General features: G+C 35.5%; 3 protein-coding genes across 5 annotated transcripts in view; 2 read left to right on the top strand and 1 right to left on the bottom strand.

Moving 5' to 3' along the window:
- Nucleotides 1-12,677, top strand: part of Cht6 (Chitinase 6) — a 140,962-nt gene extending 128,285 nt beyond the window's left edge. Inside the window, exons 21-25 of one of the 3 annotated variants that reach the window (XM_076121352.1) lie at nucleotides 7,814-8,008; nucleotides 8,351-8,584; nucleotides 10,385-10,555; nucleotides 10,945-11,244; nucleotides 11,651-12,677. In XM_076121352.1, the coding sequence (XP_075977467.1) occupies nucleotides 7,814-8,008; nucleotides 8,351-8,584; nucleotides 10,385-10,555; nucleotides 10,945-11,244; nucleotides 11,651-11,844 (1,094 nt within the window). In that variant the 3' untranslated portion in view covers nucleotides 11,845-12,677. Of the gene's footprint in view, nucleotides 1-7,813; nucleotides 8,009-8,350; nucleotides 8,585-9,325; nucleotides 10,556-10,944; nucleotides 11,245-11,650 lie in introns of all 3 variants that reach the window. The other 2 variants (XM_076121351.1, XM_076121353.1) reach the window with 2 other exon arrangements.
- Nucleotides 12,678-13,128: 451 nt separating this feature from the next.
- On the bottom strand, nucleotides 13,129-16,642 carry Rtc1 (RNA terminal phosphate cyclase 1). Its single transcript, XM_076121354.1, has 6 exons — nucleotides 16,259-16,642; nucleotides 15,552-15,737; nucleotides 15,022-15,191; nucleotides 14,420-14,554; nucleotides 13,753-13,923; nucleotides 13,129-13,343 (listed from the first exon to the last, which is right to left on the bottom strand). The coding sequence occupies exons 1-6, from the start codon at nucleotides 16,548-16,550 to the stop codon at nucleotides 13,149-13,151; spliced, it is 1,149 nt and encodes a 382-aa protein (XP_075977469.1). The 5' UTR covers nucleotides 16,551-16,642; the 3' UTR covers nucleotides 13,129-13,148.
- A 231-nt stretch (nucleotides 16,643-16,873) lies between these two features.
- Nucleotides 16,874-17,762, top strand: Rrp40 (exosome complex component Rrp40). The gene has a single exon (XM_076121355.1). It carries the CDS (start codon nucleotides 17,003-17,005, stop codon nucleotides 17,711-17,713), a length of 711 nt encoding a protein of 236 aa, XP_075977470.1. The 5' UTR covers nucleotides 16,874-17,002; the 3' UTR covers nucleotides 17,714-17,762.
- The last annotated feature ends 172 nt before the right edge of the window (nucleotides 17,763-17,934 follow it).

Below are 17,934 nucleotides of genomic sequence, written 5' to 3'. Positions count from 1 at the left end.
TTAGCAACAAACCAGTCAAAAAACAAATAAAACGTAATCCATCATAAAAATCCGTGAGATGTAGTAATGTTTCGAAACGTCAAGGCCTGCTTACACACAAATGCTTGAGTCGCAATCGTCCCATAGACAACGAATAGGCGTGAGAAACCAGTCCATGTTCAACCCTAATAATTCTTATAATCTTGTGATCATAATGTGTCGCTCTGTTCGTTAAATTGTGACATTTGTACTTAAATAGGTAGTACTACGATCATTTTTAAAGACTCATTTCCTTTCTTTTATTTTATTTAGAAATTGGTATTTTATTATATCGATTTCTCTGTCTATGTTATTTTTTATAAACTATACTGAAAAAATGGACCAAATTTCACATTTACATTCGTGCGTGCGCCAATTATTATTAATATATCCTTCAGTATTTTTTCTAAATAAACTAATAATTTATAAAAAAGATGGAACTCGATTAACAACTAAACAACTTTTACTAGACTAGGTCATGATCTTTTGAACTGAATGCTACAGCACGATTTAGAAATGTTTCAGCGTTTGCAAAACACAAACAAGTCGTGCACATGCTCATCATATCTTTATAGATAGATTTGTCAAATAAAAAGAAATAACCATACCATCTTGATTAATATTTTTGATATACATTTCTCTGTATTAGTACCCGTCCCGGCTGTACCCGGATAAACACTAGGTTAGACCTCAAATTATATACCAAAACGTTCAAGAATATCTATTGATGAAAACCGCGAGACAATCCCTTCAGTAGATTTTAAGTTTCCCGCGAATAGACGCGGCGAGTGGACTGTATTTTATAATATGTCAATAATTCCTTCTATAAATATTTATATTCGATCATTAATAGCTTATATCTGTCGCTATCTTTCCGGTATAGACGTTATACAGTACTATTTATCGCACAGATCGTCAACATGCAAATGGTTAGAGATTACTGATGGAAAGCCGGCTGTAGGAAAGTAGGGGTTGATGTCCGCCAGCAACGACTATGATATCTATCTGCAACTTCAGAATTAACATACTTAATCACAGGCATTTGAACACCAGGCAATCTTTAATAAAAAAAAAAACAACAAAAATACTGTTATTTGACAAAGAATGAGTTGAATGTGGTATAATTTGTATTTGATTTCTAGCTTAACGGTATTAGGGTAAAAGATTTGAAACTGGCTAGAAAACTGTTGATGCCTTCGGGTAGCTTGTGATATTCAGTGCCTTAATAGTACAGTCATGACGCTCTCTTACAATATTAACAGATTCGTCTTGTCTAAAAGAAAACAGTAGTAATTATCATGTTTGTATTAAGTGCTTATTAAAATAGTTATTTTAAATAGGTACTACAATTTCTTAAGTAAACTGCTATCACTTAACGACAAAGCTTATCAGTGCTGTGCCCTAGCACAGCGTATACTGAGCTGTAGCCCTTTGTTGCACATAAATGTACTGACTAGTTATTAAGTTACGTATTTGTGATGTTTCTTTATGTGTAACAAAAATAAATGGTTTAAATGGTTTAAAGCTACAAATTATTTTCTCATACACCCACTCACCTTACATCGACTAACTTTCATACAGCTCAGAAAAAACATACAAGCCTACACTAATACCTTTCAAAAGAACTTGCTTGCATTAGATCTACAATCACATAGTAACAAGAAACTATTAGCAAGTGCACACGTTCACTGTGAACGAGCCCTTATTCCCACGCTCCGGTTGACTCGCTCGCGCAATAAGCGATAAAATGTTACTACTAACTAATACGATTAACTATAGTTAATATGATGTGTATTTAGATGAGATGGGTGATGAAATTCGTTTGGTTTGATGTTGTACGATGCCGCGATGCTTGCTTATTCGTAATCAACTGAGATTAATAATTACTCGTTATGTTTTGAATGCTAAATAAAGTCTATCGATCTGTTTGTTATATCGATCGAGTCTTGTATAAATTTCGAGTCAAAATATGATATTTACACAGAATTTTCTTGTTAAAACTGTGAAATATAATGCAACTTGCTGAAGTTCGCTACTCTGCAAGCTTTCAATATTCCGCCCCTTAGAGAAATTGACCTACGCTTGACTCTGTGTCTACATCCATCTCCAAGCTAATTTCATAGAAATGGGCTTAGTGGTTTAGCCATAAATGCGTATATACAGACAGACAGACTGTTATATTTAAATTAATATTTTATAACACGTATTGGATTAAACTATTTTGATTGCCTATCTTCTTACTTAGATTTCAATATTAAAAAACATCATCTATCATACTAATCGGTATTTATTAGGTGTGTCTTCACCGCCCACACAAGTAATGCAACTATTAATATTGCCTAATACTTATCTAAACTTATCAAATCGATCCACATATTATTTGAACCTCGACATTTAGATATTTCAAGTTCAATTTGAATGCTTGCGTTAAATATTGGTAAATATGAGGTAGTTAGGCTTTATCAAGATTTTTTATTTTATAGCGTATAATATAATAAGTGCAAAAGTTACTCTGTTCGTCTGTTAGGCTTACCATTACGGACTCCAACTACATCGATGAAATTAAGTAATTTCTAGATCATATTTCGGAGAAAGTTGCAAGTTATACGCTAGTATGCACAAAATTTATGTAAACGTATCTCTTACTTGTCTTTTCACTTGCATCAAAATAAAAAGATCAAAACAAAATCGACATAGACTTATAGTCCGGGAAAGGTTCACGAACAAACCTATATAGAAACTATTTACTAATCGAAATACATGGAAGGAGAGCCACGTTCATAATATAGTTTATTACAAAAGCGTCATTTTAGTGCGTCTCTCATTATGCTAATAATGTTATCTAGCTATGTCAGTTTTTGTGATTTTGATTAACATTAATTAATTATCGGCCTCGTTACTCTGATTATATAGTTACCGGGTTCATTTCCCAGGCCGGACAAAAAGTGTTTGGTTTATTATAAAATATTTTAGTAGGAAACTAGTGCTGTAGCGTGATTGCATAACGGTGACTGTAACTTGTGCTCAGTGTTGGGCAAAATTTAGTTTGATTGATGATTGATGATTAAGATTAAATTATTTATTCATGACTAATGAATGATGACTAAAAAAATTAAATCATGAGTCGTGATTGATGATTAATTAGTGTTAGTGTTAGTTATTCAATCATGACTAAAATTTTAATGACTAAAAATAATAGTTAAATAAAACAAAGCTTTTCAAGTCTACGTTCCATGACTGTTGATTTGTTAATCACAGGTTTTTAATTAAAGCTAGTTTTACAACAGAATCAGTTATTTTTTTTTTAATTTACACAGGTACACATTTGCAAAAATAAGTTAGGGCTAATTTAGTTTAAAATAATTTAAGTTGCTTTTTAAAACTACACGTTTTGAAAATCAAATTTTATAAATAATGGAATTATCTTCTTTCAGTCAACTTAAGGTGGTGATCAGTTATAGATTTATAGAGGTGTTCAATTAAACTAAAATTATGTCACCTGAATTCATTTTTTTAGTTTAATCATCATACAAAAATACAATAAATTAGTCATCAGTCATTTAATCATTAAATGATTGATGACTAATTTATTTAATCATGATTATGATTATTATTTTTACTCATGATTAATTCAATCATGACTAAATAATTCATGACTAAATTAGTCATGACTAATCAATTGATTGAAAAAAAGAAAAAAAAAATGTAAATTGTACTTTTTCCAAAAACACATTGAAGTATTCACCATGAACTGAAAACTAATACGGATCATATAATCACGCATTTTACTAATTGAAAACAAAGTTAGCTTGTTTTATGATAATAAAAGTTCACAATTGATATAGCCAGAGACTATAATACTATCCAAAACTAAAAAGGTAGAAAAGTAAAAAATAATCCATTTTCGCCACATTTTAAGGTATTTTTACTGCGAAGGGCCATAAACATGATTACAAATTGACACAGTGACTCTATACCCAATTAACTAATATGCCAGTAGCACAGTAACCGTAAAATTAATTAACAATTGTCATGCGTTTGTCTCGGAAAATCTCGGAAATTGCTTGACCGAAAGATGTAATTTTTCGTATGTTTGAAAATGTTCCTGTACCACAAAAATAAAAATTTCATTTTGTCTGCGGGCTTCATTTGTAATCAAGTTCAAGCTTATTTACTTGTTTGACGTTTCGGCGCAGGTTACAAACAGCCAGCATACAATAGAGCCCACTTGCAACTTTGCCTATGTAAAACCTAAACCGGCTGACAACTTTGCCCGCTTAACACCTAAGGCTGCTAAAGACACCTAAGCATGAACAATTAGTTTAAACTTTAAATATGTTTATTTTCGGTAAACCTGTTATAATAATAGTTAACCGGTTAATATTATTAGTGATAATAGTTATTTTAAACCTATTAACGTAACAGAATGACACATTGACTTTACCCAACTAACCAGTATTCCAGTAGCGTGTATCGTGACAGAAACTGTCATACGATATAAGTAAAATAATTGCGTACACTACATCGTAATGGCTGCTCTTATGAAACCATTCGTTAAGATAAAGATCTCTTAATTGATTCTTTGTTAAAGGTTTTACGAGTTAATTGCTTTATTAGAGGTTATAGGGTCAATATTTTATGTTCAATTATCATGTTCTATGTTTTGATGTGTAGCAACTATTACGTTGTTTCATACTGCTAGATTTATTTTCTAAGATTTATCGGTATTTTTTTTATTAACAAAAGATATTTAATCAGGAATATTAACTTTAAGTACATTATGAATAACCTAATTTCATAAAACTCGATAGTTTAACACAGGAAGTTAGCATTGTAAAGGATTGTACCCCCTTCCGCGAAAATTATTAGTTATCCTCTTCGACCTACTTAGTTAAAGCTGGCTTAGCCTGGCTTTTGCAAAAAGTTTTCTGACCAAAATATGAATTCCTAACGAAAGCCTTGAATCCAAACATTAATCCTTTACAAGTTTAGTAAAGTAAAGCAATATAATTAACTAAAGTAAGACTTGTTATATCTCAACTCATTAGTTTCTAAGCTATCTATTGCGTCCCAATCATGTCACGATACAAAACGGATGACTTTCATGAATGATCGCAATCATTATTAAACTAATAAGATTACTTAATGACGCAATGAACAGGCGCCGCTCGTAGAAAAGACGTTCACGCGTAAGACATTGATTTATTTGATCCACTTTCTTTACTGATACGGAGCAACTTTATTTTCCCACGAGAAATAAGCCAAGTTGTACATAAGCAGTTTGGTTCCTGGATGCGACAAAGAGTAAAATATTTGTCTTTGGTTTATGTAAGTATAGGTTATTCATCTTAATAAAGGAATACTTATTCACTGTGGTGTAGTAGCAAAGAGTGTAACTGTTTCGCAGTTGTCTTGGTTATGACTAAATTGACAAAACAATTTATCCTGAGTTTTACCGAAAATAAGCCGCCTTTGTAAGTTGCGGTCCTCAGAAAACTTGTTAATCTGTCAGTCCCGACATCTCGCTTGTCGTATTAATACATGCAGTTAATATAAAGTATTGTCCATAGCTTAAAATGTTGTCTTCTAAAAAAACTATATTCGATATACTTATCTAAAGATCTATGAAACACAACTATCACATCCGTAGCTCGATTCTCTACTACTATCGACTACCGACAACCGACCTGTCATCGAGAAATTTTGTATGAAAATCTGATCAGCGCCTCTGACGGGTGTCGTAGGAAACATTTTGGCAGTACATTCTACATGTCAAAATTTCGATAGCTAGCCGGTTGTCGGTAGTCGATAGTGGTAGAGAATCGAGGTACAGATCTAAAACCTTAACCAAAACATTGCTAAACAAATGAACATTGTTGCACGTTACAATGTCCAGTCATTTCACGGTCCAGCCTCGGAACAATGGCGATCTGATCACATCAAGACCTTGTGCTGTGCTAATATTTGTGCTATACTTTGTATCAACGAGGTCGGATGCTAATGATGGGAGATGAACTGTTGGTTTTGCGAAATTTTTGATGTGTGACGGTTTCTCTTGATATGTTGAGAAATGTGTCGTTTTGGGGGCATGTGAAAATGTATGGTACGATAAAGAATAAGAGATATTTATGCCCTCGATGTTGCAAATTTTTGATATGTTACAGTTTATGTCAGTTGAGAATTTTAATATATAGGTAGTACTAGTAAACAGAACATATTGTCCTCAATGCAAGTTTAAATTGCAGTATCCGGTAATTTAGCAGTATTGCAATGTAATCATTGCATTTCTTAACTCATTGTACACTGATTAAACCTGAAATATCTATGAAGAATCTTCCTGCAATGTGGCAACAATGAGTCCCAATGAAAAACGTCAACTCGAAATGTAACTATATCTGTGGCACTTCACTCACAAATTTTTTTCCTACCCTCAAACTCGTACACAATGAGTCACACCAGCACATCAAAATATGACTATTAAACATACTGCATTTAATTTGTGTACTTATGCTGATAATAATAGTTTTTGTTTTATCAAAATCGGGTCAAAATTACCGAAGTTACAGCGTTATAAAGTTTCACTGCTTTTTTAAATTTGCGTTGCTTCGCGCGCTATGCGCTGACGTCACGTCGTGACAGACACGCTTGTTCGACTGCGGGTGATGCGGAGTTTTGATTTGAAAAGTGATTTGCATTTAATATTTAAAGAGTATGTGTATGTGTTATAAATTTAATCATCGTGTTTTTTGTAAAATAAGCCTCCACTAAGATATCCTCGATCTCGATCGCCACGCACGCAATCATCAACTAGACCCAGGTAAAGAAAGTTGAACTCGTATAGGTACTACTAATAATATTTTTGTGTGTAGTTAACAATAAAATTGAAAGTTTGTTACAACTGGCATTACAAATAATGAGTGTTACGTACCTACCAAGTGTAAATTTGGAAAACATAGTTTTAAAATAATATTACCAATAAAAAAAAATTGTCACCCCTGCCTCTGACTTTAGTCAGGTTGATGGCTATCATATGAACGCATGAATCTACTCTGTAGTCTTATATGATTGGGTGTGTAATGAGAACTTTTAATTAAACTAACATTTTAATTTTGATATTTATTAGATTTAATAAACATGGGTTCTTTTTTCAAAACAAAAAACCAACGCCAACTCAACCGCCGCGTTCGGTTCGCCGCCGCCTGTGAGATCACTGAACTGCTCATTAAATAGTATCAACTGTTTAGTAGAAGTTCATTGCTAAGTAGGTATGAACATGATATGGCATCTTGATCTTGAGGAAGTGTTCAAAAGGCAAATAAACTTCTATTTAACATTTGCTCTTGACAGTATCTGAACCGGGCTTTAAGTTTTAGATTAGGTGTCTTTTGTAAAAATATAAAACAGTTTACATGGTACAGAAAAAAACAATTTTTGGGGTGTTTTTTCACTGGAGTTAGTACACATAGGAACAATACAATATTTTCTAACCATTTTGTTTGTCCACTATAAGCAAAACAAATTATTTAAAGCGCAACCGCGAGAGCGCTTCGAGCCTATGTAGGTATCGGCAAGTACTGACGAAATAGCAATGTCACGAGATGACGTCACACGTCCGTGCGGCCGCTTCGCCGGAGTTTGGCGCGAAGGCCTACTTTGACGTTTAATATCTCGGTAATTTTTGAAGATACGAAAAAAATAAAAACAGATTTTTTATCCTTGAAGTACCTAGTTTTTAAATATGCTCATAACAAAAATCATTGGTGTGACTCATTTAACGCATCATTTATTTCCTCAGCAACATCAACCGTAGCAGTTCCATCGTCGACAGCCACGCCAGTATCGTCGACTCCTCGCCGCGCGTTCCGCATCGCCGCCCGCCGTCGCCCAGGCAGCTCCAGCACGACTGCTGCTACGACGACCACCACCACCACACAAGCTACAACTACCGCTTTTGAAGATGAAGAGTCTTTACAGGATATTGGAGACACTGGTCAGTGCTACTGCATGTCTATTTTCAATTAATTACTTGTTACGAGACTGCCGAAGTATCTCTGGCTTACTTTAAGTTTAAAGCATAAATTGCATGTTTGTAAAATGTACTTATAGGGTTTACCATAAAGATTTTAACGGCAAATAAACAATTCACGTCTGAAGAAGGGCCATAGCCAGGATTCGATTTCGGGATGAGACGTTTAGGGGACCCTTCAAAGGCCCTGAAATATGCTCTATAATTGTATTAACTATGTTATTTCGTTGAATTAATTCCATAAAGTCCGATGACTTTAGGATTTTTTTTTTGTAAGTAACTAAAATAATCTTCCTACTCAAACAGACGCAATCGAAGACCCAACTCTAGAAGCGAGAGCTCCTAAAACCTCATCTAAGATCCAGCGTCGCCCCCTCATCCTGAAGGACGCTAGCGACCAGAACCCATCAGCCACCAACGAAGATGAGAACAAGAGACAAAGCAAGAAGTTCAGCGCCAGCATCAATCAGAACCAGCTGGATAATCTTGTTAAGAAGAGCATAGAAGAAAGCAGCACGGAGAAGAAGACTACTGTAGAAGGTGAGGTTTTGAAGTGATTGGATTGAAATTGTTTTGCGGTGTCTATGTACTAATTAATTAGTCGTTTAACGTGTAAGTGGGCGATAGACTTGCGAACTTGTGGCTCTCAGATGCAAAGCAAAAGGTTGGGTAAAACGGAAAGCTCCGTTCAAAATTCTTAGGGCCAATCAAAATTCTGGGTTAGCTACGTTTGTAAAAAAGACATGAGCAGATGCAAGCTAAAGTTGTGGAGCCATCCATAAAACTATCGCCCACTATAGACTACTTAAGAGACGAAGTGGTCAGTCGGGATCGATAAGTAACTTTTTACGTTTATTCATGGGGAATTTCATATTCCCATACAGATGCTGTGATTACAGTAGGTACCTTTGCATGCTCGCATGATGAAGAAATTATGAACAAATTATCTTTTTATATTGAATGACGCACTACGTTTAATTTAAGTTTCAATAACACTTGCATCTTGTAGCATGTACTCGTATCTAATTTCGAGATATCAATCGTTTTTAGATCATCAATGCACTAATCAAATCCATTTGAAAAAATTGGAATGCACTTTATAATATGTATTCTATAAAGAACAAAAGTCTTAAACCCGCATGTTGACAGCGGAAAACTCTTTAAGAGTTCCATACATTAAATTAACGAAATGTATACTACTTACTTACGTTGCATGTACAGCAACGCATGAAAGAATGTTTATGACTAACATCTTTCCTAAAACTACTAATTTTCTTTCAGATTTTAGCCCTGAGACTGCCGTAGCGATTGCTGCTCACCAACTCATTACTGCACCCATACCTCTTTCTGACACCGTCACCGACTTCGACGACGTTAAACCGACTCGAAAAACACAAACCACTGTAGAATACAAATACACGAGTCGGGAATACACCGGCTATACCGACAGTCGCACACCCACTTACGATGACTATCAGAGCACACCTAACTATAAAATTAGCACTTTAGGTAGCGATGAAACCACCGCCTTTAAAACTCAAACCGACTTTGATTCTACGAAAATTTCCGAATTCGATTCGACGAAGGTTTCCGACTTCGATAGTAAAACTACTTTAAATAAAGATCCAACTACCCAGGAGTATAAAACTATAGATTACGTTCAAACTACGGCAGGGGATTCGTACACGGATTTCGAAACTCCTAAGATTTCCACGTATGATGTACCGAAAGCTACCAACTTCCCTAACACGGCTAATACAGCCAGTCAAGATTTCATTAGAACTACTAGCAATGATTATAGCGTTTCAGAATATGACTCCCCTAAGATCACTCCAACGTCTTTCGACTCAAAAACCACTGATCCCAATACAGCCACTCAAGAATACATCAGAACAACAATAGAAGGGTTCAACCGAGATGATTACGATCCTAAATCATCGACTTTTGATGGGAAACTCGCAGCTTATCTTCCAAAATCGTCAGCAACGAACTACCCAACGAATACGATAACTCAAGAATACCGTAACACATACCCTGAGACTTCAACAGAATATGTATCGAAAGTATCAGACTCCTATCTTCCTAAATTCACATCTAGCTATCAAAATACATTGAACCAAGATTTCAGAACAGCTACCGATTCTTTCGACGCTACACTCACAAATAGGAATTTACCCGCGATTTCTACTACCTTATCTCCCCCACTTCGCAGTTTTGAAAGAACTACAGCTGCTATAGAAGAAAATTCTCCTAGAATAGCTACTTTCACTCCTCGGTCTACGGAAACGTCGAAATTGAAAGGTTTTAGATCAGATTTGACCGCGAATGTCGTAACTGCAGGGTATTCGGGCATCCAGAGAGGTGCCAGTAGGTATAGGAATGAGAAACTGATCCCTGTGCCTGTGGAAGATGGTGGCTATTCCACTGTGGGGTACTCGAGTTCGAGTCAAGAGCCCTCGTACTTCACGAGGGAGTATTTACTGGAGTCGCCCGTAACTAAGACTTATGATGGTAAGTGCGAACGGTTTGCTTATACGGTATGCGAATGTGAATGTAGTAACATTAAACTTGCCTGTGATAAATTGTATATTGAATTTTTTTTAATTATCAGCGAGAATTGCTCTCGCTTCCTCCGTGAAAATTTTTGGCTGGAACCATGAAAAATTATATTTTATTTCAAAGTTGGGACAAAAATTTTACTAAAGGTGACCGAAATCATTAAGTAGTGAGATCACCAAACTAACTCCGACCAAAGGTCACCAGAGTATTAAAATAATAATACTTACCAAATTGGTATAATAAAGGTCTATGTTATTAATCTAGTAAAAAGTAATCTAACAGAATACCATCATAACTTTACACCGTTTTACATTTTCTAACAGCCAATTCTCCTTTCACAGAAGAATACCAATACCTATCACCGGTAACCTCTCCGGTCACGCCCACATCGGCTCCCAGAAAAGTGATAAGAAAGAAGATCCATCGTAAGATCTCCACGACCCTCCGGCCGACGACCGCGGCTCCCACTACCACTACCACGGTCAAATCTCGCCGGGTTCCCGTGAAACCGTTCGAGAAAGTCGCCAAGGAACCCAAGAAGGTGTACCGGCCGATAGCCAGCTATGATTACTATGATGATAGCGAGGAAAAGGTCGCTGTGAAGTACGTGGAAGGGACTAAAGTTGTGATGCATGAGAATGGTGAGTTTTATTAGTACTGGTTTTCTTGAAAACTGAGTATTAAAGTATTGTTTTTAATGTTGAGCTAATTATCTGTATGTAGTTAATGAAGGTACTTAAATGTTTCACTGTCTAGTTTAGTCTGTTTAACTTTTCTTTTAACCTATGTTTTAGTGCTTGAGGGCAAAATAAATATACACTTGTTATGTTAAAACCAATATTGTGTTATGTAGCTTAAAGTCTTCGCACATTGTTGTGCAGCAGCAGTCACTCCGGCGCTTCGTTCTAAGATTCGATTTCCTAGTCGGTGGACAAAAAATCGTTAGATCGTTTTGTTTTTTCTTCTTCTTTTCATATAAATTCTCAATATTTACAAAGAGACTGAAAACCGAATAATATTTGAATCATAAACTTTTTCTTCCAACAGGTAACATAGAATGCCTGGACATCGGCAACTTCCCCCACCCCACGTCTTGCAAGAAGTTCATATCATGTGCGCGCATCGAGAACGGCTCGCTGCTCGGCTGGGAGTACATCTGTCCGAAAGGTCTCAGCTTCGATCCCGTTGGAGGCATTTGTAACTGGTCCGCGGGGTTAGGTTGTAATGAAAAAGACGCGTAAAAAGGATCAAAATATTTTGAAAATGTCGAAATTAGTCAATTTTTGAAACTCAGTCACGTTGTAAAATACACAGTACATTTAATCTTTAGTTCTTTATATTAACTGTTATGTTATATTTGCTTTGGTTAGAATACTTAAAAACACCTTTTATGAACAGAACTAGTGACTGAGTATATTGTGAAAAATCCGCTTCAAAAATTTAAACATTGATTTAAAATTATTCTCGAGTCAGATCCAAACAAGTATTTATTTCAAGTGATTACAATTACTATTGTAAAAAACATGTAAAGTACTATTAGTTACTTGAATTACTAACCCGCGTTCATTACGCATGTAAATATTATTTCATTATCATTTCACATTCATTTCACTTTTTTAATTTTTATTATTATGTATATAACATATGTATCGAAATTTATATTATTATGTGATATTATGTCCTTTACGACTGAACGAAATTTATTTAAATTAAAAAATATTTAGAAAAATTTGCAATTATATAGCAACACTTTGACAAAAGGCTGTTAATGGCAACACTTTGTCAAAGTTATCACAAATTTTGTCTTTAACTGGCAACAAAATACAGTCAGTTTTTGACAAAATTAATTTTAAGATCTTTTTATTTTATCTATTCTTAATAATTCTAAGTCAAAACATGATACCGTTGTGTCTATACGAACACTGCCAATTTCTACTCATAGTGTAGCTCGTATTAGCGAAGGCGAAGTGAAATCAGAAATGTAACAATGTGGAACACACATTTCAGAATGTGCCTTAATTATTTTACAATTAGTTTTAAGTTTATTGTGACAATAAAGAAATTATTATTAGAATGTTTTCGTTTTTACTGACACGATACCCAATCTTTTGACGTCATGATTTATTGAATATGGCAATATGCAAATAAGTTTTTGTAAAAAGCTGGCAACATTGTGATAAATCTACTATTTAACCCTCTACTACATGGGCCCACATACGATATTGCAATTTTGATGTCGTATTAATTCTATACAAAGTATAAGGTAACAAATAAACCTATTTTTTTTAATACCATATTCTTACCATATCTTTTGGGAGCATGAAAGTAGGACTAAATATACGAGTTTTATTTTGGCTTTGTAATAGTTACTAAGTGAACCAAACAGATACTACTAATTTACACTTAAGGGACTAAAGAAACAAGATCACCAAATCATCCAAATTAACACCATCCCTACATTCCCAACTTACTTTACCCTTAAGTCCACCACCACCAATATTCAACTCAACGATTAAAACAATGAATAATACTATAATACTCTATATTACATGGTTCGTTTGCTAATATTAACATAACCTATACCGACGCAAGTCATTTTGATCTTGCTAGCAGGAGAGACTCCCTCGTCGTCGGAGTCTTCATCATCATCGTTTCTCATCACCTCAAGCTTGAACATCACGCCGAAGAACTCTTTGAGGTGCTGCAGGAAGGTTATTGTGTAGTCTGAAAGGGGGCCGACCTGGGAACAAAATATTGAACGTCAATATTTTTTTTCAAGACAGTTTCCGCACTAAGAATTGCTCTTGTGTTGCGGGGTATACTGGAGATTAAATTAGAAAATTGTATTTTGTTTAGTTTGCAGGTGTAAGGACATTAATACCAGAAAACTGCCAGTAGATTAAAAATAATGACGGAAATCATTACATGATATTGTAGCTTACTGAGCAGACACTACAATATCTAGTATACTGCAGTTACATACGTCATAAGAACTAATTTTAAGCAGTTTCTAAGAGTCCCTCATCAACTACCACCATAGCTAGAGTAACCTGCTTCATAACTTTAAGCAAACCTAATTAAAATGCAGAATTAGATAAGCTCAGTGATTAAAATTCGACCTGTTTCGGAGAAAAAATTGCAATACTCACTAAACATTCGCTGACATCCTTCTGTCCTAACGCCATCCATAACGCTAATAGCCATTGGAATGAGGAGTCCAGCGCGCCACCCCTGTATATCTCGTCTAAAAGTCGCTGTGCACATTCCTTGCCTATGTCTTCTGGTAAACTGATCTCGCCTGACCCGGGCTCTGCAGATTTCTGGAAGATGAAAACATAGTTTATTCTATTACATACGTGGCCAGCAATGTTGGACTTTGTTCATTGTGTCCAAATGTATCCTCCATTCGATCATTTATAGTCCGGTGGGACGGGTACCCGTCGTAACCAGTGAGAAATCAGACGCAGGACCAATGATCTGCTACCCGAGGTCTACGACATCAACTTTCAAATTTGACCCGACCCAGGCTTCATCGCAGCAGTCGTCGCATACACTTTCGAGTTTCGACTAAGGCAAAGAGTCAGTCAAACTTTCAAATTTATGGATATATATAAAAAACAGTGACGCAAAGCTGACGCGGTACAAATACTAAGTAGGTACAATAAAACGTTATTTAGATCAAGTGTATTTAACTTCTTTTCTCTACTAATGTACTCATCCGATTTTTTCCTATCAGCAATTGAACCCCCGTGAAAATTTAAGAAAAATAAATCGATTTTCCTGAAGTTTCAATTTTATTCATGATGTAATACTTACAGCTTCAGCACAGTAGAATGTCTTCTCGTTAGTCTCGGCAACAAGACTGATGCCAAACCCGGGACTCTTGCCTGCGTTGGAGCCTCGACACTGATCCGTGTTTATGTACACATCTGGCAGGAATTTTAACATTACCTGTAAATAACAAACAAATTGTTATTAAAAAACTAGATTTCGTTATAAAATTTACGAAACTTTTCTTGCTTCTAGTAACACTGTTTAATAGTTTAAAACATACATTGGTAAATTTGGACAATTTACTATACTTTATTATGTTATGGAAAACAACAAATATAATCACTACTATGATTTTAGTCTCACTATGCAACATTGGTCAATGGTCGGTTTGAAACATTTCTAAAAATCCTGCCATTTTTGGTGGAAATTATGCATCAATGTCAATCTGTTGTTTTCTGTAGAGTGATACCCTGAGTAGTTTTCCAGGATTTATGATGAATTAATTATTATCATTCCAGGATAATTCCTATGATAGAAAATGTTAGCTAAGCCTAATTTGCCACAGTAATTAAAATATAAAATAAAATAACTTAAACATGACCACATTATCACACTAAGAAAAGCAACTATATAATCCCACTCACCCCTTTAGCAGCATCAACAACTCTGTTAGCCATGGTAGGTGAAACTCGTAAAGCGTACACAACTCCTCGTATCCTCTTCACCAGGCCCCATTTAGTCCACTGCAGTGGTCGCAAGTGTCTTCTCACTGGACATTTGAATACTACTTCACCACCTCCTAGGGGTGGAGCACCTGAAATGAGACAGTAAAAATTTGAGTTAGATAGTAATCAGAACTCCTGTTGTGTTTAATTATCATTTATCTGTGCTCATAAGAAAATACTACTTCCTTTCTCTAGCAGAAAAATGACTTTAGTTTTTGCATATAATTATGTCTATTAACCTGTGCATAGTGTGCATAGGCTCTGATTCTTGGTTCTGGTTCTTGATAAGCATACTCCAAAATACTCTTAGCTTTTTCAAATGTGTTACATTATTGTTGAAAGTAACATTTTATACATTTTCCCTTTCAATCATTACATTTTAATCATTAATCATTATCCTAAAATGATCTTTCTAACATTAAATTTGACTAGACAAGAAAGAACCTTACCTCTCCTCACAACTTTGAGTTCTAGCCCATCATCAACTAATATAAATTTGAGCAGCACCGGCAGGGCAGCTGCTTTGATCTTGTCCACTGATACATCCAGGTCACTGTGAGTCACTCCTTGTAACACTGCATTCATGGGCTCCTTGCAGAACGGACCCAGAGCTAGTAAGATCTCTAAGTAGTAACCTGCAAATTCAATGTTTAACTTCTTATATGTAAAATGAATTGTGTTGCTAAGCGTAAAACTCAAAAACGGCTCAACTAATTCAACTAATTGTTTCTGTAAAATAAAGATTTAAGACACCGGAAAGGCAATATCGTCGCTTAGGTAACAATACCGCGTAAGTCGAAAATTGGTCATATGACGTTTTATACTTCATTTGATAGATTTTGTCAGCGCGCATCGAATGATGTTAGATTTTTTTTTAAATTGTCCAATCTTGAACAGCTTAATATCTACCTATTTATGTATTCAGTACACATGTCAGAAGTATTTCAAAGATAATAATCAGTTTTTTATCTCTCCTGGAAACATGTCAAATTTAACTTGCGCGGTATTGTTACCTAAGCGACGATAATATATGGAGAAATAAATCAAAGGAGATGCAAAGAAGATTCGTGAGCGGGTCAGCTAGTTATAAGTTAATAAAAAAATTATGAGGGTACACAGCAAACTGTTATACTGACAGCTCTGTGTTGATACTAACCTATACCTCTTTGAGTGCTACAACTATGTGTAACTTGTCCTCCAACCAATATTCCCGGCTGATAATACACTGACGTGCCTGTCTGGCTGAGCTCCACCCTCGTGCCGTTCGTCACTTTGTCCAGCAGACGTATCAGACTCACTTCGTACTCCCTAAGACCTGGGTCATCATGCGTACTCCGAATGTCTTCTATCTTAATAGCACGACCACTCAACGTAGATAACAGCAGCCGTTGGCGAAAGAAGTTACTGCCCTTGTATTTAAGAACATCACTTTGCACTGTAGCTGGCATTTTTCATTAATTTTGGAAGAAATAAAAACGTAAACATAGGCCCAAGTATAAACACGTGCGTGAGACAGATTTCTGATGTTTGACAACTGTCAAAAATGTCGTCTGTCAAAATGAACGTTTAGTTGCCCTTATCACTAGCACCTTTGTGAGTAAAGACGAGTTGATGATTTGGCACTAATCTATTTTAAACATAGAGTATTTTAACTTAACAAACAATAACTTAACATTATCATCGTAATTGTCATGCTCTTTATTTCTATCTTCGATAACAATAAATTGTATAACTGAAACGTAGCTTTTTATAGTTTTTATCAACAAGTCAGTCATACACAAAGTGGTGTTACTGCCATGAACTGTCAAAACAAACGTGGTTAGGTTATACTACAACACAGGAGATTTTATAATAAAGTAAGTGCTTTGTAACGAATGAGAATCGATATTCCTGATATAAAATGAAAGTCGCAGTCGGGGACGTTGTTTTACCGGGAGACCAGTGTGAAGAAATTGCCATAGCCGGAGAGAAGAGCAAAGTTTTACTAGGTCCGGGATTACGGAAAGAAGTCGATGGCATTTTTGTTACAAAAGCAGGGAGATTGAAAAAGCGAGCGCCCAACACGTATTGGGTGGACAACTATCAGAAACGGTACATACCAGCTCGAGGAGAGAATGTTATAGGGACAGTGATTCAAAAAGCGGGAGACGTGTTTCGTGTTGATGTCGGCAGCCATTGCTCTGCGTCTTTGTGTTACCTGTCGTTTGAAGGTGCGACGAAGAAGAACAAGCCAAAAGTAAATATAGGAGATGTGGTATATGCTAAAATGCTTGTAGCCAGTAAGGATATGGAGCCGGAGATAGTTTGCGTAGATTCACATGGGAAGCAGGGTCGTCTCGGTGTGTTGGAAGATGGCTTTGTATTCAAATGTTCCCTAAACTTAATAAGAAAGATATTAAACCCAGAATGTCCATTACTGAACTCATTGAAAAATGAATGGCCATTTGAGTTAGCCGCTGGCATGAACGGCAGGATCTGGATAAAAGCTAAAACTACAAGAGAAACAATTGCTTTAGGAAATGCTATATTAGCATGTGAGTACCTCGCTAGTGATGAAATAAAGAGTATGTGTACTAATATTGCAAGTACACTGGCTGGACATGTATCATAATGTATAAGAAAATTGTATTTTATTTTAATAAATATATATTTATAATTAATTTTGTCTTTTCTTCTATAGCCCAACAAATTAGTATAGAGCCTTAAATGCAAGGACACAGAGGTAAAGCAAAATTAAGAATTCAGAACATCAATGACCCGCATGTGTATGCAGCTGACAGTGACCTGTTTGATGCTGCTACTTTATTGTAAAAACATCATGCATACCAAAGT

The sequence above is a fragment of the Anticarsia gemmatalis genome, chromosome 13, assembly GCF_050436995.1.
Source record: "Anticarsia gemmatalis isolate Benzon Research Colony breed Stoneville strain chromosome 13, ilAntGemm2 primary, whole genome shotgun sequence".
In the NCBI taxonomy this organism is placed as follows: Eukaryota; Metazoa; Arthropoda; class Insecta; order Lepidoptera; family Erebidae; genus Anticarsia; species Anticarsia gemmatalis.
This window is presented reverse-complemented; position numbering and strand designations above follow the sequence as displayed.